We start from the raw sequence: 22,227 nt of genomic DNA, 5'->3' as shown, positions 1-22,227 counted from the left end.
AATTCTTAATTATTTGTTCGATTAAAGAACCAATTAATGACTTTTTTAAGGATATTTAGAAGGTGTAGTAAGTACATCTCAGAGAAGAGGAAGTTGTTCCCCCCCTCTCTTCTCCTACATCCACCCATACCTTATCCCCACTCACATTAGTGGTCAGTACATTTCTATAATATTGACACTGCTTAGGAAGCTGGATGAACATCATTCGCAAAACAAAAATACCACTAAAATGGGCACCAGACATTTTATTGCCAGCAAATAGATTCACGTGCACATATTACAAGAGCGGCCGCTGGAGGTGCTAAGCTTTCTTGCGCACCCGGAACTGCTCCCAAGGGTGGGCCGGCTCGGTGTCCGGGTCTGCCTGCTTCACCCACCTGGCGAAGCGCTGCTGGAACACCGCGAACAACCGCTCGAACTTGCGCCTGCTCCTGGCGTCGTCCTTGCTGCCCTGCAATCGCACCAGGGCCGGTGCAAGGTAAATTTGCGCCCTAGGGCGAAAAACCTTAATGCCCTATCCCCTCCCCCGACCACCCTAAAAAAATTTTTTTTTCCTTGCCTCAAACACATCACGTAAGCCTAAGTTTTTGTCAACAATCAAATGTAAGCAGGCTTGTGTTTTTTTTTACTTATTACAAATCATAAACAGGTCACCGTGGACTTTAAACAATTACATCAATATAAACATTCCAAACTGTTACAAAAATCCATTTCAATCTAGTTTCAATAATCGTTAAACATATTATACGAGCTGTTATGTGTCGTGCTGCGCCGCCCCCAGCTACTTGGCACTCTAGGCGGTTGCCTAGTTTGCCTATATCGACGCGCCGGCCCTGAATCGCACCACATCCGGCTGACACCACCAGACTTTCTGTTTCACTTCCTACAATTACCGTTATCAGACTATATTGTTCACTTCAATATTGTTTTCACTTTCCGGAACTAAGCATGATCCTAGTAGAGTAATCTACACAAATGTGGTTTAACTAACGAAATTATGCAGCATTTTAGCTTAATTTAAATATTAAATTTTCGTGGTTTGGTTGATAAAATTTAATGAATGCCATCATCCTGATGTTAGAACCAAGATATAGCGAACAAATGGAAAACATTTAATTTTACTTTGTTTGCACCTCTTATTAGCTCATTTTTACATTAGTATTGTTGGTACATTTTTCAAACAGGAATATTTGCATTTTTATTTTTACTGATATAAGTGAATTTGTTCTGAGCAGTCACCTTCATAATTAGATTATTTTGGTCAAATAAGTATTCAGAATAATCATAGTGTCATATTTGTTGCAAATGTTTCAATTCATTAAATTAAAAACAATAATTAGGGACATTCATTTTTTTGCAAAAATGAAAAGAAAAAATGACGTGAAACCTGAATTCCATTCCTAATTTTGTTTTAATGAGAAATGATATCCAGAAAATGTGAATAAACAATGTTATCATGACTGATCATACAAATTACAAATACAGTCCAAACTTTTATACCAGCACCACATTTTTTATTGCATAGTGATATTGCAGAAAATTAAAAAATTCTAAACCAAAATTATATGTTCCTGTAGTTTTTTCTCCAGGTGATGTGAGGCATCTTTGAAATAATTTAACTGAGTGTTTAAATAATACTATGTTTTATAGTGTGTTTTGATTTATAAAATATTTTTTTTTCCTAAATTTTGTATTACTTTGATCCCTAAACATGAATTAAAGCTCGAAATGGTGTTTTTATTTAACATTCAGCTACCAAAAATCTAGACCTACATCAGAACTGCTATCCACAATTTTATCTTTTTTGTATCCCAGTGATGAATTCAACTTAACTTAACTTCCTGCATGTGTGTGTGCTTAATATGGTACGTTAACAGTATCAGAGTATTTATCAAGTTGAACTTTTGTCACAATTGTTTTAACTAAGTAACCTATTCTGTATTTTCAAATAAACATTTTGGACTAATAAAAAAGGTGAATTATAATTTACCAGCAGACACTTGTGTCTGAACACGAGTAATTGAGGGAAAACAGTCATGTGACTGCAAGCTGCACGTGGAAAATAGCTGAAAATTACTTCTTGCAAATCACAGCTGGCCATGAATAATCAAGGGTTTTTTTTACAAACAACCATGTGAACCAATTCCAGAAATCTTCAATGACCTTTTAATAAAATTTCTTTAAACTTTTTTTTCATCACAGGATAAATAAAAGGTGTTGACTCTTATGTTAGAGAGCTAGGCTATAAGAGATAAATTTCTTATGATTTAAATAGACAATCTCCAACTATGTATGTTTCTAGTGCAACATTAAACTGACATGCAAGTTAGTAAAAGGCTGACGGAAGTTAAGGTTCCGTTGATTCCAGCGCCGTTGCTGTTTAGTGGACTGTGGAGGCCCTGAAGCCGGCGGGCGCCCGGGGAACGCAGGGGAGCGCGGAGGGCACGCACCTCAGCCAGGCGGCGGCGGCCGGCGTCGTGGAACCGGGCGAGGTGCTGCATGAACCGGGGGTTGGGCCGCACCTGCTCCCTCAGCACCATCTCCATCACCTCCAGCACGTAGTCCACGCCGCCCCGCCACACCGCCTGCTGCATCATGGCGCCCAGGATCGCGTTGTTGGGCCTGCGCAGAGCCGCCCACAGACTCCACAGTCGCGGGGTGCACCCATGACAAGGGGCGGGAAAAAAAAATTTTTACGAATGAAGCTAACAATTAATCAAATGCAAACCGATGATCTTCACGGGCTATCAAACATCATGCAAAATGACAGAGCATGTAAAAAATACTGTGAAAATAAAAAGATATTTATTAAATATCAGGACAATATAATAATTTGTAATAATGTAACACATATTTTGAAGATGAGTTAAAAAAAAAATATAGAAAATGCATTACGAAAATCAAGATGAAAACAGGATCCAGAATTATGAAGCGGATATTCCAAATTTGTACAAAAGAATGAAGAAAAGTAATATTCTTATTTAAGAATTTCCATTTTTCACAACTACTATCACAATACCTTTTTTTTTTTCCAGGCTGAGTTAGCACTTATGGTTAGAGGCAAGATTATATTGTGAATAACAATAAAACAGAGATAACGGCGAAATTAAGTTAATACACAGCCAAACACCAAAATGCAGTAAAGTTCACCTCAATTATCTCATTATAGCTATTAAAATGTACAATTCATTAAAAAAAATCTTTCGCTAAGTTTTAATTTTAAAAACCTTAAACGTTATGTATACAGAAAAAAAAAAAACATTTATTTTCTACCTATGATTATTTCAAAATAAATTTAGTAACAGCAGTATATAGCTGATACCATACAGTCCTAGATAAAGGCCCACAGAGAAATATCAAGAGAAAATGTACATGTATAACGATTTTGGGCTTTTAACATTGAATATTTTTTATTATTCAATGTTTTAGTTGCAGACTTTAGTTTAACGTACTCTCATCAATATAGTGTATTGATAGTTTACACATTTGAAGTGTCTTAGCACAAATTGTTGAAGCAGTTGATCAATATAATTGTTCTTTATGTACTTATTACATGTGTTTTAATTTTTAATGATGATAAAGGTGGAATCCACTATTTTTAATGATGAAATTTGCTTTTTAATAACACCATAAAATCTTGGCTCTACTCATGGCACTTTAGTCCGCTCTTGTCACTGCTCCCTGAACCTCCACAGCGCGAGCATGACAGATGACAAGACGAGACAAAATAACACTTTGGAATGGAAGAGATATCAGAGGGGAGGGAGGCGTTAGCGCTAATGGTGTTGGTAAAAGAGAGTGGCCACCCAGTTCTTCTTTTCCCTTCACACTGACTGCTAGCTTTCAAACTACAGCCTTAAAATTCTTTTTATTTTTTTTCCCCCCCCCATCTGCCACTAGCAGTTTCAAAAGAGGCAGTGTAAATCATTTGTACTGACAGAAGTGCCACCAGAAAATATTGCATAAATATACATAGTATAAATGTAATAATTTAAAGAATTTTCACAGGCTATGTATTTGAATTGTGATTTTCACTCCATGAAATCTTTTTTCTAGACTCACCATCCATAATTTTGAGTTCCCAAAAAATAAAGAGTCGCAATATTTTCTGGAAAATACAATGGAAGTACATCCATAAATTTAGAGTGAGCTAAACAGGCCAAGGAAACATATATTTCCTTTGACAGCATGTTCTCCAGTGAGGAGCAATGTGAAGTAGTGTACAGGCCCACCTGAACCCAGCATCCGTCATCTCCCTCACAAAGTTCTGAGCCTCCTCCTTCGTCTTGCAGCCCAAAGACAGCACCCCGAACGTCACAATGTCGGGGCTCAACTTCTCCTCCGATATCAGCTGCAGCACTTTCTGCAAAAGCAACACTCACTCCGCTTGTCCGAGCTCATTGATGTTACCTATAGCTTGTCATTCTTTCGTATTGCTTCATCAGAAAATTTTACACAATTATGAGATGTGGAATACAATATGCCTATAACAACTTTTCACATACCCCCAGATATTCAACAGTCAAAATTAAATTGTGAGTTTTAGCTTGAATAAAACTCAATTATACATTTCAAAAACATAACTGAGCATTTAGCAGCGCACCTAACAGTTTCAGTTAGTATTATGCTTCACTTAGCTGTTGAGAGGTTGCAAGGTACCGTAAAACGGGGTGAATAGAAACAAATTTGAACTTTGGATTAAAAATTTACTTATTTTTTGTTAGTTGAAAACAAAAAAATAATATACAAAACTCAGGTCTATAGTGCCCCTATCACTGTATGATATTATTAGTAAATATTTTTGTTTCAATAAAATTAAAAAAAATAATAACATGGTGTTTCTAATCACCCCACAGAAAGGGGTGAATAGAAACAATAGTTATAAACCATGGTTGTTTCTTTTTAAACCAAAGTGGGGTGAATAGAAACAATTAAATATATATTTTTCTCTTAGGAAATAAGTAGATAAAATGTTATTTCACAATATAATGGTTTATTACTGTAAAAAGTGAGAAAAATTAACAAAAATGGTGTTGTCACATATGTACAAACAAAACAAAACAAAACTCTCTACCATGACCAATGGGCTGAAGCATTAATAAACTGTTAAATCAGTCAGGTCATCCTCAAAACATAGCATGTCTTTAAAACGAGCACCTGAATTGAGAACTGGTGACGACAGTTTTCGGAAAACATCGTTTTTCGAAACAAAAGATTCTTCTTCAGTCATTGTGAACTTTTTGGTTTGTGGAACTCTTTTTAAAAATGTCCCAACAAAACCATTGTCCATAAGGTAACTAACTTTACAGACATAATATCTAAACGATGTTTTTGTTTTTCCATATATTTTGACCACCATGTAATCACCTTGGCTTATGGAGATACCAGTGTTTTCATCTTGATCAGAAGAATTTGAAGATATCAAAATTAGGTCATCATCGCTGTCCTGCACTGAGTAGGCACAATCATCCTCTGATGATGAATCAAGAAATTTTCTGTTTTTCTTGGCATTTATTTTCATTGGCTTGGCCTGTTTCGATGTACAAGGGCTTGGGTCACTGTGAAGTGAAGTATGGAGGGTTACATTCTCCCCATCCACTTCCTCAAAGTCATCAACGGTAACACTTCTGCCGGGCTGGACCTTTACTTTTGTCCTTTTTTTCTTTGGTTTAGGAGTCTGGTCTTGCCTAAGACTTTGAAGGAGTTCCTTAAAGATCTTGTCAACAGCATTAGTGGATTCTTCAAGGTTTATCATAGCCTGGTTTTGGTCTATTCCAGTACCTGGGAGCATTGACAACACATTATTGCGGTTTAAGGGCACGATCCCGCATTTCCTGAAACCTGCAATAACATTTTTTTCCTTCAAGGAGACACACAACTTTTTCAAAAGCAGAGGAAATTTATCCTTAGGAACTGTTGCCTCATTTCTTCCTGGGCCTTTCTTCCATTCCTCTAATATTTGGCGCCAAGTAGTTTTAAGAGGCCGAAAAAATGCCACGTCCAGCGGCTGTGTTAAGTGTGTTGAATTTGCTGGTAGAAATATAAATCTTATGTCATTATCTTGACACAGCTTAACCGATTCTAATGACAGATGCGAAGATAAATTGTCTCCAATGAGAAATTTCTTCCCGTCTAGCTTTTTCAAATATGGGATAGCAACTGTAAGGACCCAGTCCTCGAAGCAGAACGAATCGAACCAGCCAGATTTCGTCCGATTATATCTTGCATGTTTTGGCCCACCTTCAGTCCAGGTTTGATATAAATGCAAAGCCTTATACACAACATAAGGGGGTAGTATAGTGCCATCTGCAGCGGCAGCAAACATCACAGAAGTTGATGCCTTTGATGAGTTCATGATCCTTTCAGGATATTTAGTTCCCCTCCGTGTGATTATCTTTCGTTTTCCTGGATCGTCCGTAAGGTTCGTCTCGTCATAATTTATTATGTTAGATGGTGGCACATTCTCTATTTCATTTGACAATTCATCAAAGTAACTGTTGATGGTTTCTGGTGTTACACCGGCTCTGGAGCGTTTAATGTTTTGGCACATTCGCACTGCCAATTGATCTTTGTGTCGTCTTATAAATGATACCACAAAATCACGACCGGGAAGATTATTCTTAAATCTTTTTACTTCCTTCCCCCTACTATCCAGAAAGTCCTTTACTAGTAGTCTTAAGGTTGTAGAGTCGATAGGATAGCCCCATTCGCTGCATATTTTCAATCTATCTACAAACAAATTCTCTTCTTCAAAAGACAAGGCAGTTTGTCCACCCTGATGTTTAATGTCGGGGCCTCTTTTTACGTGTCTGTATAGTACACTATAATGAATCCCATGTTTTTCAGCTGCTTTCCGCAGGCTAATGCCAGATTCAATGTCAGAGAGGGCATTTTTTATATGATCAGGGCTGTGTTTTTTGTAACCGCCTCCGACAATGGGTTTGTACTTCCGTGGCATATTTAAACAGCAACTCTGAAACAAGAAATATATTATTTAGGATGGTATATAATAACTAGAGAATGGATAATAGGTGTTTATATAGTATTAATATGGCCTACTAGATTTTTTTTTTTAATTTTGCTGTTGTGGGGTGAATAGAAACAAGAGAATTGTTATGTTTCTATTCACCCCACAAACTTTAAAAACCTAACCTGAAAATTTTGAAAATTCTTGGAGATTATTTTGTCAAAAGTAAAACAATAACCAAACCTTACTTTTTTATAATGATGTTATAGGTAGTATTTACAATGCCAATAAATATCGCATAAAGAATATATGTTTACTTACCAGAGAAGTTCAAAGTAGGTCGGAAAACATCTTTAAAACTTTCAAGAGACACACTAGGGTAAACATCAACCTACAGTGCTGCCACACAATCAAACCATAATTTTCTTGTTAGTCTAAAGTGTTGCCAACACAAAAGCAATAATAGTTCAATTAAAATTCAATATAAATGTATAATATTCAAAGCAATACCATGATTATGAAGTTTTGTTTCTATTCACCCCACTGTTTCTATTCACCCCATTCTACGGTACTCATTTATTTTTAATGTTTATTTACTAAGTGTATCTGAATGCCAACCACACCAATTTAAAAGTTCAAATCAGCCCGGTACTTTACATGAAAACACTTAAAGACAACACAAGGTACAACACCACAAACTAAAGAGAAAAAAAAAATGCAGGAACACCAGACCACATATCAATACATGAACACTGAATGTGTGTCTAAGTGGTAAAATGTTTCAAATTGCTTCTAAACACACCAAAATATATAATTTTACTAAACCAACAAATAATTTTTATTCATAATTTAGTGACGAAAATGGTAACTCACACGGGCATTTTCATAGTCGAACCTCAAACTTCTCTTCTTGATTAACATGTTGAAGAAGTCTATATCCTTTCTCACTGAGCAATGCTGCATGGTTGAAAGGAGCGCCTGAAACACACAAAATACACGTACAACCAAATTAAAAAAGAAAAATATCCCTTACAGTACAGCCTACATGCATACGTAGATTTTAAGGTAACTATTTATTCTGGAAATATTTTGAAAACATCTATAAACTTCTGAAACATTTTAATGACTTAATGTACATACATATATGTTCTCCAATATTAAAAAAATATTGATTAAATATTTTCTCATTTTCAATGCGGCGAAAATATTATGAATATTTTTAACTCAATGTATCCAGCTTTGAATAACTTACAACAAATTTCAACTAAGGTAATTATTTAACTTTTCTTGCTTTGCACCAAGGTTTAAGATAATATTTAGATGGTTTAAAATTAATTTAAACAAATCAGATACTAAGAAAATTTTGAATTTTTTTTAAATTTCAACCCCTGTTGTTACTGTATTTGTTTCATCAAAAATTGTATCAGCCAAAGTTTTAGATGAAGAGTAGGATTTATACCATAAATTATAGTGGAATTGATAGTATATCTATTACAAAAAAGTAATATATATTGTTTTATCTTTCAAACCTAATTATTTCCATCTGTTGAAGTAATGGTTGGTTAGATAAAATTTAATTTAATCAAATTTTAACAATAGCCAAACAAAAAGAAGAATGGATTTGATAGTGTAAATATTTTCTCATTCCAACCCAAGGTTTTTTCAGCCCCTTTCAATAATGGTTTGTATTATTGTGTTATCAAAAATTGTTTCAGACAAAAGTTTTAGATAAAAATTGAAAGATTTACAAATACTTTGAACGGATTTGATGGTGTGCCTAATAGGGGAGTTATGAATTTTTTGTCATTACTGCTTCCATTTTTTTGGAAAGTTATTTGCCAGTAAAATTATATACTTATAAACGTCTTAACACTGGAGGATCATGAATACTCACAGGCTATGGTGAGGATGACTAACTACAAGAATCTTTGCCATGGAAGAGAATAGCAGTGGATCATAAATATTTAAACTACTCCTCACGCTGTTACAAGTGAATTTTTGGACCAATCATTTGCTTGCATTCGTATAGGCTGAGAGGCTGTTCCATTCCCCCTATTTGAGATATATCACATGATGAATACAAAGCAAACCAGATTACCACCATCCAGTACTCATTGGCCTGTTTGCATTTTTTACAATTTTTTTCAAGCAGTGCGCACACTTTTTATTGTGCTCAGTAAAAAATAATTAATAGCCCACAAATAAGGGGTTTGATTTGAGATATTTTTAGGTTTTTTTTTTAAGGTTATCAAACATAATAAACATTTTAGTGTTGTGAAAAACAGTGCATAATGACATCTACAAGCAGTGCAGGAGCCATTAAAAAGAAGGCGTTATCGTTTGAAGAAAAAACTGAAAAGAATATAGGAAGTTGATGCGAATCCTTTGATACCAAGAGTATGGCAAAAAAAACTCTGGATGCCGCAGTCTCTACTTTGAACAGAATATGACATACATACCTATTTATTTTACTGTTAAACCTTTTCAGCCTCATGCAACATAGAACCATACCGCAAAGGCTTGCAAAATTACTAAGATAACAACCCATGTTGTTTAATCTTACCTCAAACAATAGTTCTGCCAGCTTACGGAAAGCTGTGTCTCTGATATACGTAAACGTAGTCATTTTCTTAAACACACCATCAATTAATGAAATTTTGTATAGATTCAGGCTGAGTTTATTCCAGTCCCAACACAGAGATAAGACCATGTAACGTTGCAAACCCCTGCCCTCCTAGCTAAATATTTTTCTTTTAAACTGTTTTAATGCATGTAAATATTTCTTACAAAAAGTCTCGCTAAGCATATTTTACAGTTTTTATGTATTTTAGGGTTGATATGTGTACTTGCTGTGTGTTTTAATAATGTACTTTGTATTTTAACAGACATTTTCAATCATTAATATTTATTATGTAATTATTCACAAATAAGTCGTTGTACTGGATTTTTGCCTGTTTTGGCCTACTTTTTCAGGTTTTTCTCAATAAGTTTAATTTTTTCAAGTATTTTGTATTATGATTACTGTTACCTAATGATTCTAGAACAAGGGACTGTGTCTGGGGTGATGTGTAGAAAGAAAGGGGCATAAGAGAGGCCTGTAAGTACAAGTGAGATAGAAACAGTGATTCCCCAGTAAGAGAGAGACTGTAACGATATCTCATCACTGCGTGGGAACTGAGTGATAACTGCTGTCTCATGGTGTTGGGAGAGAGAAGGAGAAAGGGAATCCCCTGTTTCTATGTATGATATTGGTTTTCAGTGTATATGTTCTGTGTTCTGATTGGCTTGTAATTGTTAGTGTGGATGAAGCGTGTGTGCGATGTGACTGCCCTCCCTGCGTGAAGGACACAGTGCCATGATCTCATCAGTCGTCTGTCGATCGCTGCACCAGGGGAGCGCGTTCGGCGGCTTCTCACGAAATATGAAGTAATTGTGGAATAGAAAATTTAACGTCGGTAGCTCGAGCCAGGCCGAAGATAGAAATTTAATCATTTGTTGTTTTTGGAACTTTTGGGACATTTTTTTTAAATTAAAAATTGCTGCTACCAACGTCGGCGTTTGGCTCATGGCGAAATTCATTTTTGCTGGGTGCGGCCACGTTTGAGGCCGCACTGATTTCGTGTACTTACAGTAAGATGTTACTGAAGGACTTAACCTACGTAATTTTTCGTTAATCCTCATTGCCCGAGCTGCAAGCAATTCTCGACAGGCGGATGTACGAGTGGAATGAGTGAGAAAGATTTTGAAAGTGATTGAATTTGTCAGTGCAGCATTCTACTTTGAAAAATAAAACAAAAACTTCAATTGGCGCGTAACATCTTTTTATTTTTGTATATAACGAACCGTTATAACCATCACTAACAAGGAGAGGAACCGCTAGACACAGCTCACCTTCTCTGCAGTGATGGTCGCAGGAATGACGTCCAGCAACAGCGTGAAGGTCTTGATGTTCGGCTCCACGCCCGCCAGCTCCATGACTCGGAGAAATCCAGAACAGCCTCCCAGCAGCAATAGCCTGCGAAACACCATGTGAAGGTCTTCACTCTTTCCTTGTACACATAACAGCTCAGCAGGCCACCACACTCACCTTACACTTTCTCACTAAGTCTTCTTAGCCTCGTACATGTCATTTTTTTTTTCATTTAAATTTTTTTGTGAATGGGCCCCACATGGAGTATCTGATGATAACAAATAATAAAAATAAATAATATTCCATTGTAAATGTCAAAACGAACATCAAAATTCACGAATACTCATGGATACATGCCCTTCGGATAGCTTAAATTCATCCCCAAATAATGCACGGCATACCAGCAGCAGTCTGGACAAGGACTGTTGGGACGGCTACCTGCCACACTTGCCTGTCCTCCGGCCGGGTCACCTCGCCGACAGCCACGAGGTCTCCGAGGTGCGGGCGTGGTGCCAGCAGATTGGGCCTATTCTCCTGCACCAAGTCGCCTGGCACCAGCTCCCCAGGAGCAGCAGGCCCGGCTTCTAGCTGGGGACCACCGCTCGCCCCCTGGGGAACACCCAACAACCCGGCATTACAGTTTTTTTTTTTTTTAATTTAATTTATATAGTAAGGAGAGGACAAGGAGATGCATTCTACAGATATGTGAGCGATTTGGTATGGAATAGGGAGGTGCTATTAAAGTGCAAACAAGTGTTGAACAATACTTACTTTGTGCCCATAGTCACTTATGGGACAGGGACTTGGACTGTCTGCAGTAGTAACAAGGTGAGACAGGATCAGGAAAGAGATAGTGCAAGTTAAGAATAGGAGTACAGGACTTTAATAAGATCATGGAAAAAGTAAAAAATGAGATTGTATGTCCAGAGAATGGGGAAAGAGGGGCTGACTAGGGAAATTATGGAGTTGAAGTACACAGGTAGAAGGCCCCAAGGAAGACCAAGGAGAGCAGATAGTTAAAGGAGTGCAAGAGCAGAAATCAGGATTCCTGGACCGCAATTTAAACCCAGGTCCTGTGGTGCACAAGTATAAATGGGTCACTCATTTCATAACAGCAGTTTGCTGGTAGCTTCACCCTGCAGCAGCGTTGCATGGTAAAGATAGCATGAGCTCCAAGAAAAAAAAGAGAATTGTTGCTAGCAGCCATTAAAAAATAAAAATAAACATGGCTGATGGCTACAGTTAGGGAAATTCAAAGAGACTATGAAATTTAAGTTTTCATTATCCATAATTTGGCCAAAAAATGTGGAAAGTCGGGCTTATGGAACAATAATATGTGAGATAAAATTAAGGATATAAATTGTATCGGCATGTAGAAATAATACCACTTTGTCTGCTGATAGCACTGAAATTAATGTGCGTGGTCAAAGTCCTGATATACTTACAAACGAAAAATAATGGACGAAAAACTTTTTGTAGCATGTAGTGTTCAGTGATCCTGTCGGTAGTCCTAGGTTTAAATATTGTGTATTTTGAAAACTTTTTAATTTCCAGACTTTGGCACCCTTTCTGCCATGACAGTCAGTTCTTGCGTTTGGGTGAGCAGTGTTCAAGCATCCAAGATGGAAGGCGTGTACGCATCATTTGTCCGTGCAGTAGTTTACACAACTGCGCTGGGAAAGACTAATATCTGCTACCGAACACTTCAATAAAGGTACGAAAAGGGAAAAAAAAAAAAAAGGATGTGTACATGAAACCGGTAGAAACAGAAATAAATTTATGTTTTAACTCGAACATTTCAGCAACCTCTTGATAGCAAGAATTTCCTGACTTCCCCAGGTTTTTTTTCCCCTGTTTCTAGCCACCCTGCAGTTTACGGGAGACAGTAGGAGCGCTGGAGATCAGCCGTAGGTACGCAAGCTCACCTGGTCCACGAGGGCTTGCAGCGCGTCAGAGGTGGTGGCGGGGTCGCCCAGACCGCAGTCGCGCGTGCTTCGGAGCAGGAGGTTGAATGTGTACACTTCCGGCCTCACACCCTTCTGCACCAGCTTCCTCCACACCTGCCCCACACACAGCGCCAACCGTCCACCTCTCTCTCTCTCTCTCTCTCTCTCTCTCCGAGTGCTGTCACAGCCGGGCACAGCTCTCTATCCAAGCACCATTTTTAAAACTATAGTAGAGTCACGATTAACCGAGTTAACCTGAACCACTCACATAACACTAATGTAATTAGGAAATCATAGTTTTCAGCTTGCCAAGTGGTAATCATTTTTCTGGGTGATATTTTTTCCAGTTTTATCTTCAGTGTAAATTCTTTCACATCACCTCATGATTCGCTAAACCAATAAATTTCATCATTGGGGTAAATGCTTGAAACAATGGTTAGATCATTTTCCAAGTCCTCAAGCAAAAGTTTCAACAGTATTTACTGGGAATGGCATTTAAGTTGGCTCGGATGAAAGAGAACCTCGATTAATCGAGACACTACTGTATTTTCATTAAAAGTTACAGCACAAAATGAGGCCACGGTGCAGAGAAGTCTAACAGGTCGCCTGCTAACACATCATATACACTGGGTAGTAGAACACAAAAAGAATGAATTTTACATAACCTTTCTACATCTTTTATGTGATCACTTGTAAAAATATGCAAATGTAGCAGATATCTGCCAATGATTTTATATAAGTTCCCTTACAGAAATAATTGGTTTCATTCCCAAGCAAATTTAAATATGTGTAGTGTACTAAACATAGCTGCCTTATAATCTTACATTTGCTCTAATGAATGCTTGTTAGTTAAACTGTAAATTTTACTCATTTGAAGACTCATGTAACATTTTATAAAATTTCAGTAAATCAGCATACTGGATACTATTTCTTGGTATATTTATGAGTCTGGTTGCCATTACTCACAAATTATATGTAATAATTAATAATTCATTAATATACCTGTAAATCGAAGTGTGGGATTCTCATGTTAATTGCGCTTTCAATGATAACAGAGTAATGGAAATACGTATACAGAGACAAATTTAAACTATTAAGTTTATTGAAAGAGCAAAAAAAAAAAGAGAACCAAACAACAGTTTAGTAATGGTAATATTGTTTTTGAGTTTAAATTTCTACAGTTCTTCTAAAAATATATATATTTTCTTGCACCCTATTTACAATTAAAATTGCTAAACAATAAAAGTAATTTAATCCCTAAATTCTTGTTTTTTCCTCAACAATGTAAAATAATATATTAATGCAAATAACCACTGATCAATCTACATGTAAAAATAAATACTTTGTATGGAAATAATCTAACACGGCCAAATTGGACCGAATATCCATTTATAGAATTTGGCTTTTTAACATAGTGCAGCTATATTATATAATTGTAAACGCACACTAGTTCTATTTCCCCACAATATAGAAATTTGTCATCTCAGGTGGGGCATTCAATAAGCCATTTCTGGTTCATATAAATTAGGATACCCAATTGGGGCAGTAGTAGTTGTAACTAAGGCATAACACCCACCAAGGGATCACTCACCCTCTTCACTACACTGCTCTCATTGCTTCGAGTATGTACTAGCATTGCACTCTTACCGGTGCAGCCACCAACATTTCACTCTCACGTCTTATAGGACAATGGGAACTCCCGTAATCGAAAGGGCTCATCATAGGAATCCTGGACTTAAAACTAAAAGTTGCTAGAACAATGGTATCCTATTCATGCCACTTTACCCAGCTGGGGCTCTGGGAACGTGCCAAACCCTCGACAGGGAGAGAGGTGCCGCTCATAATCGGATTACCGCAGAGATACGGGTGCAACCTGTCCAAGAGGTAGGGCCTCCCCACTGGCTGGCGTGCCGGGCTGACTGGCCTGTCTTGTTGCCTAGTATCCTCGTAAAAATATTTACAAACATTTAGAAGTTTATGACTGCTAAAAAATAGAGATATAAAAACCATCACAGAAAACAAAGCATTTCTTTCACAAATTGTGAAAATGTACGTAGAGTGCAAGCCTTGTTTTCTAATGCTGTCTCCTTCAAGTGAGTTCAGTTGCCCATAACATGCTCACCACACCGACTCGCGGTCCCCCTCACCATCAGGGCGTGGCGAAAGCCGGCATCCTGGTCCGAGATACAGGCCTGCAGCAGGAAGTTGAAGGTCTCGTCGGTCGGCAGCAGCCCCTGGTCAGCCATCACGTCCACCACGCTGAACGCAGACGCCAGGTCCCCACAGCGGCCAAACGCTGCCAACGAAAACCAATGTTTGCCCATGTCATTCACCTTTCATTCCAGCTTCGACACTTCCGAGGCAAACTGTCTTCCATCTTCACTCCGTCTGTGCCGCTTACGCATCCAGAAGACAGTCAGTGCCAAACACTACTACTTAAGGTTTCCCCAGAACAAATTGCCTTCCCTTAAAAACAGCATTGAATGTATAATTGAAAGGATAGTGATAGTAAAGCCGGGCTGATCAACCCAGAGGATGGTTTGAACCCCCAACCATGCTGTGTTTGAGTTGATATTTAATAATGCATCAAAAATAAAAAAATCTTTTAAAATGATTTATTACCAATTACTAATTACATTAGAAATTCAATATTTAATAACATACAATACATAACTAAATATTATTAATGTTAAGAGTAATAAAAACAAAAACCATTGCCTTCCGCAGTGTAGAGGTGACAGGACGTCATTAACACCCAGACATAAATGTAGGAAGGAATCTTCCACAAGTTAAAAACCGCTGTCACAGCTGGGAATCAAAACTAAGGACCCTTAGTTCACCAGAAGGAAGCTCTAACCACTCACCCGACAGGTTGAATTTCAATTTCTACTGACTGGGGGTACCCGCTATGGGAAAAGAGTAGACCATACAACCAGAGACTCAATGCTGAGTATCAGGCGGTGGAAATTAACCTGACTCCTTACAGGGTCCAAAGACTTCAGGTGGAGGAGACCTTGTACGAAGGTGCTGAGCCCCCCAATAGAGGAATGCTACTGGAAACTCAGCATGGTGGCATTACTGGCATGAGGCTAAAGATGAATGAAATTAACAAGGCTCATGACCAGATAGTAGCAGGCATCCTTAATAGCTGCTATACTACTCGGACCACAAACCCACCAGGAGAATTTTATACCTATGTACTGTTAAAGAAATATTTTATATGAAAATGCTGCAAAAAATAAAAATGTGTCTCTCACAGATTCAAAATCATCCAAGATGTCTACTAATACCTGGTAAACCAATTTTACACATTTTCCAAAACATTCAAGTATTATTATTTTTTAACTTTTTATATCCTGGGGTGATTTAATAAAATACAGAATTAGCAAAATTAAATTCTGTATGTGCAAATGCAATATGAAATATCTATACTATTAGCATCACTGTACTGAAGTTAAAAGTTCAAAAGCTAAAAAACTTTTTCAGAAATAATTTCCAAATGTTTTAAATATAGTCTCCAACTATTTATAATTGAAAGTGAAGCATTAAAAAAATAAAGAGCAAGTCTGCAAAAGGCAGCTGTGAATTAAAGTTTCATGACTTCCAACACCTTCACTGTTTATTTCAGGGCATTTCAGTGACCAGTCCTCTAGAAACCTTATTTTTTGTGCAAGGTTAGCTGATTTCAACCACCATAGTTTAAAACATGGTTTAAACCTAGTGGGTTTTATAAATTTTTTTTTTTTAATCATGACAAGATGACAACAAAAGTTTGGTCATTAAAGTTTCTTGTGATTTACAGGAATAAAAAATTACATACTAATCAGGATCTTATCATTTAAATTATATGAATATGTTGTATATCACATCCAGTTAAATACTATTACAAAATTAAAAATATTATATAGTAATTCCTATTTTGTGAGAAACACATATTCTGTGGGGAAATACCCTTTCTGTGGTTCCAGTCAGATGTGCAGATTTGCTGGACTTCAGTTCTTTGATGTTAGAACAACTCTAGTTCAACATGAGTAGCAGAAAGCAAGATATTGTATAGCTTTCATTTGAACATGGAGAGAATAAAAATAATGAACGTAATAAAAAAATCTGGCCCAAACCAAAAAAATCACACTGTTAAGTTTTTTTAAAACTTTTTTTTTTTTTTTTCAATCTTGTTTTCGTGACCTGTTAGATGCCCTGGCATCAGTATACTCAAGAATATGCTGCAAGAATGTGAACCTTTGATCATGGCATTGTAGTTCATCCTGTTTGGTTGGTAGCCCTTTTCCTGGATGAGCTCCCACAGGTGCACGGCCTTCTTCAGAGCCTCCTCGGGGAACGGGCTGTTGGCGCACGAGTTGAACAGGGCCGTGTACACAGAGGCACTCACATGCAAACCCCGCTTCTTGAGCTGCAAGCAAAACATTACTTTGTCCAGAGGAGTTGCTTTGCCCACATGGTGCTGCTGATATTGAGTGATAAATATAATTTGGGTTTGCTTCAGGTGTTTTATGTACTAGCCAGGAGCATACACAAAATTTTATTTCGGTAAAGGGAAGGGGGGACAGAACCACTTTGCCTGTTGGCTTTCAAATTCTTTTCTTTAGTTATTGAGAATGACAGATTTTTATAATTTTTTTTTAGGCATTAGGAGGGGGGGGGGGGTCATAAAACCCCCTTTCCTTTTGTATACATCCATGACACTAGCCAAAAAAAAAAAATATGTAAGGTAAGAGTAGCATCCAAAGAACTGACAAATAAAAATATAATGAACATTAAAATTGGAAATATCCTGGTATTGTGAATATCAGTAATCACTTAAATTTTTGTTACAAAAATTTAATTAATAGTAATAAATTGTCAAATAATTACTTTGTAATAATCTGGATAAATATATTACTTGTATTTTTAGGTTAATTCTTCCATTTTCTAAGCAATGCTACAGAGAACATTCAACTATGTAATAAGAAAACAATTCTTTTTCTTCTGGTTATTTTACATTGTAGTTTATATCCATTAAATTCTATTAGTGATTTTGACTGATATCATAATGATTTATGCCTCTTAATTGCTGATACACATAATGTATTTTCCACTTAAATTGAATGACAATGGTGTTTGACAATGGAAAACCTCCATTTAAATAAATAAAAGATATAGGCTTTACGTAGTTATAATTCCTTGAATTCAATCTCCTTAACTCCCTAAATGTAACAGGCTGGAAAAAGCACTCCTGCTAGACCAAATATCTATATAAGTTTGGATCATTCTAAAAGACTTTATCTGCCTTGACTTAACAGTATGATTGCCTTGTGTTCTTGTTGTACTGTTAATTTAGCAGTTTATATCTTAATTATGTTCGCGATGAAGAAACTCATTTATAATATAAGAGAATTATTTTAAGCCTCAAGAAAGTTGTGAGAACGCTGTGTGCAAAACTTAAGTTGTTTCATTATGTTACACTGTTGGAAAACAAACTGTCATGTTTTTGAGTAATTCTCAAACGTGTGTACTAAACTCTGTGTTAGGTTATGTTTTCGTTTGTGTTGTTTACAATGTACTGCTCTTGACTCAAGTAGATAACAAGATAGAGTAAAATAATATGACATAAGTGTCGAGTTGATATGTAACAGCAAAATTCTAGTGTGCTGTGTATCACAGCAATAACACTTTTTCACTATGTAGAAGGACACTGTGTAATAAAAAGCTACAAGCAGGTTACAAATTCAAACATACACACTACCTACTGTTTTATTTTATTTAAAATATGTACCTAATATCATTTGGTTTTAGTAAACCAACAAACAATTTGTTTCTGCACACACAAAATGTTTCAAGAACCTTCCATTCCAGTGTACTTAACTGGGAATTGTTTCTTAAGCTAACATAATAAATTATATGGATTTTAAATAATTTTAAAATCAAAATAATAGCTGAATAAACAGGTTTAAAAAAAAATTAACACAAGCATTTTCAGTTAAACTTTTAAAAACCAATAACCCCAAACAAGTATATAAAGCTGGTGGGTTTGGTCCACCTGGTTGTAGAGGTGGAAGGCCTTCCTGGTGTAGCCGGCGCGGCCGCAGGCTCCTATCAGCAGGTTGAACAGGTAGTACGGCGGCTTGGCAAAGTCCTCCTTCAGCATGCGTGTCTCCAAGACGTCCAGGGCCTCCGCCAGCTGCGAAGAGAGACACGCTGCTGTAGCCCGGTTAGTGGAGGTGTGCGCTTCACGAGGGCAGCAAGCTTCCGGCCGGGACTCAAACTTAAATTTTTTTTTTAAGGTTTGCATCTCTTAATTAGCGAAGTCTTCACAAGTGGCAACAGGAGCATGTAATGTAACACATATCCCTCTCTTCTACAGTTTTTATCTTTGAAAACCATAATTTTCTTTCTTTCTCTTAAAACATTTGTCATTGGTTTGTCTTCGTCGCGAATGAAAGACTAATCAAATCGGAGAGAAAAACATAATATACCCAGTTCTTCATACAGGATGGACCATGGTTCATATTTTTATTTTTGGGTTGGTTAGGTTGAAAATTGTGAGTCAAATGTTATAGACTTATTTTTTGTCGAAGTTAAATCAAAATGTGTGTTAATTACATTTGGAAATTTTCTGGTTTACTGTACTGCGAAATTCTAGAAGGTTTCAAAAAGAAAGAAAGACAGGGTCACAAACCCTGGTGCCGTAGGTTATTTTTCTTGTCTCCAAGAAGTGCGTTTTTGGAAAAAGCCATCACGTATGTGCAGAAACGCAGTAATGAACACTCTACTAGTTCCTGAAGGAAGCTTCTATTCAAAAACTACTATCTTGCCCATTTTCCCCTCAAACATACATTCTGTTCTGTTGAAGTTAGGTCTAGGATCTATCTGTGCGTTGAGACACAAGAGTGTTGGATTAAAGTACAGGAGAGAGTAAAACTACTGGCACACTAACTGCTGTAAGTATTATAACGCTCCAAATTAATTAATAAATATACCTGTCAAGTAAAGTATAGCTTACAGTTCATTTAGATTCCTGAAGATAAGCAATTACTTTCCATTGTTACTGTATTGGATTTCAGAAAGAAACAAATTTGTAAGTTAAGTATGTACTTGCATATTGAATAATCAGGAACAACAATAAACAAGCAAACGGTTGGTCCCCCGTGATTGTTTTCGTCACATATACCTTCTTTTGTTGGAGCAGTGCCTTGATCATGCCTGCATACTCCTCGGTGCGGAGCTGACTGGCATTACGCCTCTCCTCGTCCATCTTGTCACTCTCGTCCCCCTCGGCCTCCTCGAACGTCCTGCGTGTGCCACGTAAGTCACCAAACACTTCCGGGTCACTGCCGGGTGCTGCGACTGTTTCTGCGCCTCCCTCCGCACCCACAAACTTCCTCTGCGAGCAAAGGCGCCTGCTGGCCGCCAAAAACTTGTGCACCGGGACGCTCCGACACTGCTGGTGGGCACTTGCGAGCCCCACTTTGCCGAGGAGGTGGGCCACGGAGATGAAACAACGCTGAGGTAGCATCTGTGGACACAAGGCAAGCCAACACATGCTGTTTGACTGCGTAAAAGAAGTACACTGGAAGGTCTTTAATCCGGCATTCTACTTTCGTTTGGTGACTAAAATTTCCCCTAGTAAGTTACAGTTGGTAACTTTGCTGATTAGTATTAGCTTGGTAAAGTTTCTTTCCCGGTTTTACATTCTGATTTTACTGTTTAATTAAATTTATAATTTGTTTGTACTTAATATTTCTTTTTCAGTATAAATTTATATTATTATCTGTATTAGTTTATACATTAAATTTTGTCAGTTTATAATTGGTGCCCAATATAATTTAATATGTTTAATTTATTTCAGATATAATTATTAATCTTAAAACCATACTTACCCGTTTTCACCAGTTAGAGGTTGAATTTCACAAAATAGCCAAATTGTGGTTGGTAGTTTTCATAAGTTTATTATTGCTACCCAATTTTTTTATAATGCTTGATTAAATTTGAAGTAAAATTTATTTATTTTAAAACCATAATCACCCCATGCTGTAATCCAGCAACAATCCAGCCACTTCCGTTCAGATTACTGCTCCCCCCACCAACGAAATCCTAAAAAAAATGTCATTTGAACAAAAAATAATAATTTTAAAGCAAACAGCAAGCAAAGTAGTTTTATCCATTTCCCCCTCCCTCCCCCCCCTTTACAACTGCACAGTTTATTACAATTTGTTTTAAATACCATTGAAATTCGATGATCCAGAACAAATGCTAATCTGGTATGGCTCTGGTATCAACACCATACAACATTTCACATGCAAACAGAAGAAGGGGGAGAAATAAGATGGCCAAAAGAGAAGGCACAGTAAAGGTTTTAAATTAGTTAGAAAGTTAATTGAAAGAGTTTCAGCTTTTCTGTGAAAAAATACTAATAAATTCCAAAAGTGTTTTTTTTTTTTTTCAGCACTACAGACCTTCCTCTATTCACCATGAAAACAGCACTTGCAAATTTCAACTGGATTTAGATAAACTCACGTTAATAGGTGTATGGTAAAAATTCCTTAACACGTATCCAAGTTTATCCTTTGATCCTGACGGGGTGGTTCTGAATAGGTACGATTAGGTTAGTTATTTTCGCCTCATTTCCCAGGAACCATTACTTTCCACATATCCTCGAACTGTTTACACTTCCTCCGGTCACCGGGGACCCAAATGCTGGAAAATAAGGGGAAAAAATTTCCTGGCTTAAGATTACGTCAATATTTCCCGGTAACAATATACTACGAATAAAAATAAATAATAATACTTGCTACTTACTTTTACCCAAGAAAGGTTACACAATTAAATACTACGGCATTTCATAAAAAATAATAATAAGTCCAGTGTTTACTTTCTACAAGTAAATATCAAAGATATTTTAAAACCAGTACCACAATTCATCAGCACTTCAATGTAAATATTCACATCAAATATGGTTACAAGTCATACGACCAGATTCCTTCAAAATTACAAAATTCATCACCAACTAAAAATTGAATTCGTGAATGATTTCATTTAAGTTTAATAATATGTAAAAAAAATATATGTAAAATAACTATATTTTGCAACAAAATTTGAGGGGTGATTGTGAAATAAAAAATTACTCTAATTTTATATATTTATTAAGTTGAACAAAAAAACGTTATAAATGTTTTTAATCCTGCCACAAAATCAAACTTTATTATCGAAATGAGTATTCTGAAAGATTTTATTTCAATTTATGTTAAAATTAAAATAATGCACAATAGTGCTGGAAAGAAATTTTGAATGTTCTAATATTTATGCATTTCTTAGCATTTAAAATAAATAATTTTCGGAATTGTGAGGAATTTAAAACCTAAGGAAAAAAACATAAAAATTTCAAACTATATGTTGAATTATCTGAT

At 36.6% G+C, this 22,227-nt stretch overlaps 2 protein-coding genes across 3 annotated transcripts; both read right to left on the bottom strand.

Moving 5' to 3' along the window:
• Window positions 1-230: 230 nt before the first annotated feature.
• Window positions 231-21,779, bottom strand: LOC134533904 (pentatricopeptide repeat-containing protein 1, mitochondrial). Of its 2 annotated transcripts, XM_063371692.1 has the most exons (13): window positions 21,620-21,718; window positions 21,338-21,517; window positions 19,992-20,336; window positions 18,861-19,001; window positions 17,063-17,234; window positions 14,971-15,119; window positions 12,803-12,937; window positions 11,329-11,486; window positions 10,859-10,982; window positions 7,841-7,945; window positions 4,233-4,363; window positions 2,451-2,622; window positions 231-451 (listed from the first exon to the last, which is right to left on the bottom strand). In XM_063371692.1, exons 3-13 carry the CDS (start codon window positions 20,334-20,336, stop codon window positions 302-304), a joined length of 1,782 nt encoding a protein of 593 aa, XP_063227762.1. In that variant the 5' UTR covers window positions 21,338-21,517; window positions 21,620-21,718; the 3' UTR covers window positions 231-301. The 2 variants fall into 2 exon arrangements, with proteins under 2 accessions (XP_063227762.1, XP_063227761.1); XM_063371691.1 differs by lacking the exon at window positions 21,338-21,517 and having other exon boundaries at window positions 21,620-21,779.
• On the bottom strand, window positions 4,977-7,529 carry LOC134533903 (uncharacterized). The gene is made up of 2 exons (XM_063371690.1): window positions 7,289-7,529; window positions 4,977-6,973 (listed from the first exon to the last, which is right to left on the bottom strand). Exon 2 carries the CDS (start codon window positions 6,956-6,958, stop codon window positions 5,096-5,098), a length of 1,863 nt encoding a protein of 620 aa, XP_063227760.1. The 5' UTR covers window positions 6,959-6,973; window positions 7,289-7,529; the 3' UTR covers window positions 4,977-5,095.
• Window positions 21,780-22,227: the final 448 nt, after the last annotated feature.

Source organism: Bacillus rossius, chromosome 7, assembly GCF_032445375.1.
Source record: "Bacillus rossius redtenbacheri isolate Brsri chromosome 7, Brsri_v3, whole genome shotgun sequence".
Classification (NCBI taxonomy): Eukaryota; Metazoa; Arthropoda; class Insecta; order Phasmatodea; family Bacillidae; genus Bacillus; species Bacillus rossius.
The sequence above is the reverse complement of the archived record's forward strand: the minus strand, read 5'-3'. Positions and strand labels throughout refer to the sequence as shown.

What these genes read in the sequence shown, in the direction of transcription:
- LOC134533903 (XM_063371690.1), bottom strand. Translation starts at nt 6,958, where the DNA reads ATGCCACGGAAGTACAAACCCATTGTCGGAGGCGGTTACAAAAAACAC.
- LOC134533904 (XM_063371691.1), bottom strand. Translation starts at nt 20,336, where the DNA reads ATGCTACCTCAGCGTTGTTTCATCTCCGTGGCCCACCTCCTCGGCAAA. An exon ending in CCTTCCACCTCTACAACCAG is followed by an intron (nt 17,235 to 18,860) that starts GTGGACCAAACC and finishes TTTTGCTTGCAG; the next exon opens with CTCAAGAAGCGGGGTTTGCA. An exon ending in GCTTTCGCCACGCCCTGATG is followed by an intron (nt 12,938 to 14,970) that starts GTGAGGGGGACC and finishes TGTGTGGGGCAG; the next exon opens with GTGTGGAGGAAGCTGGTGCA.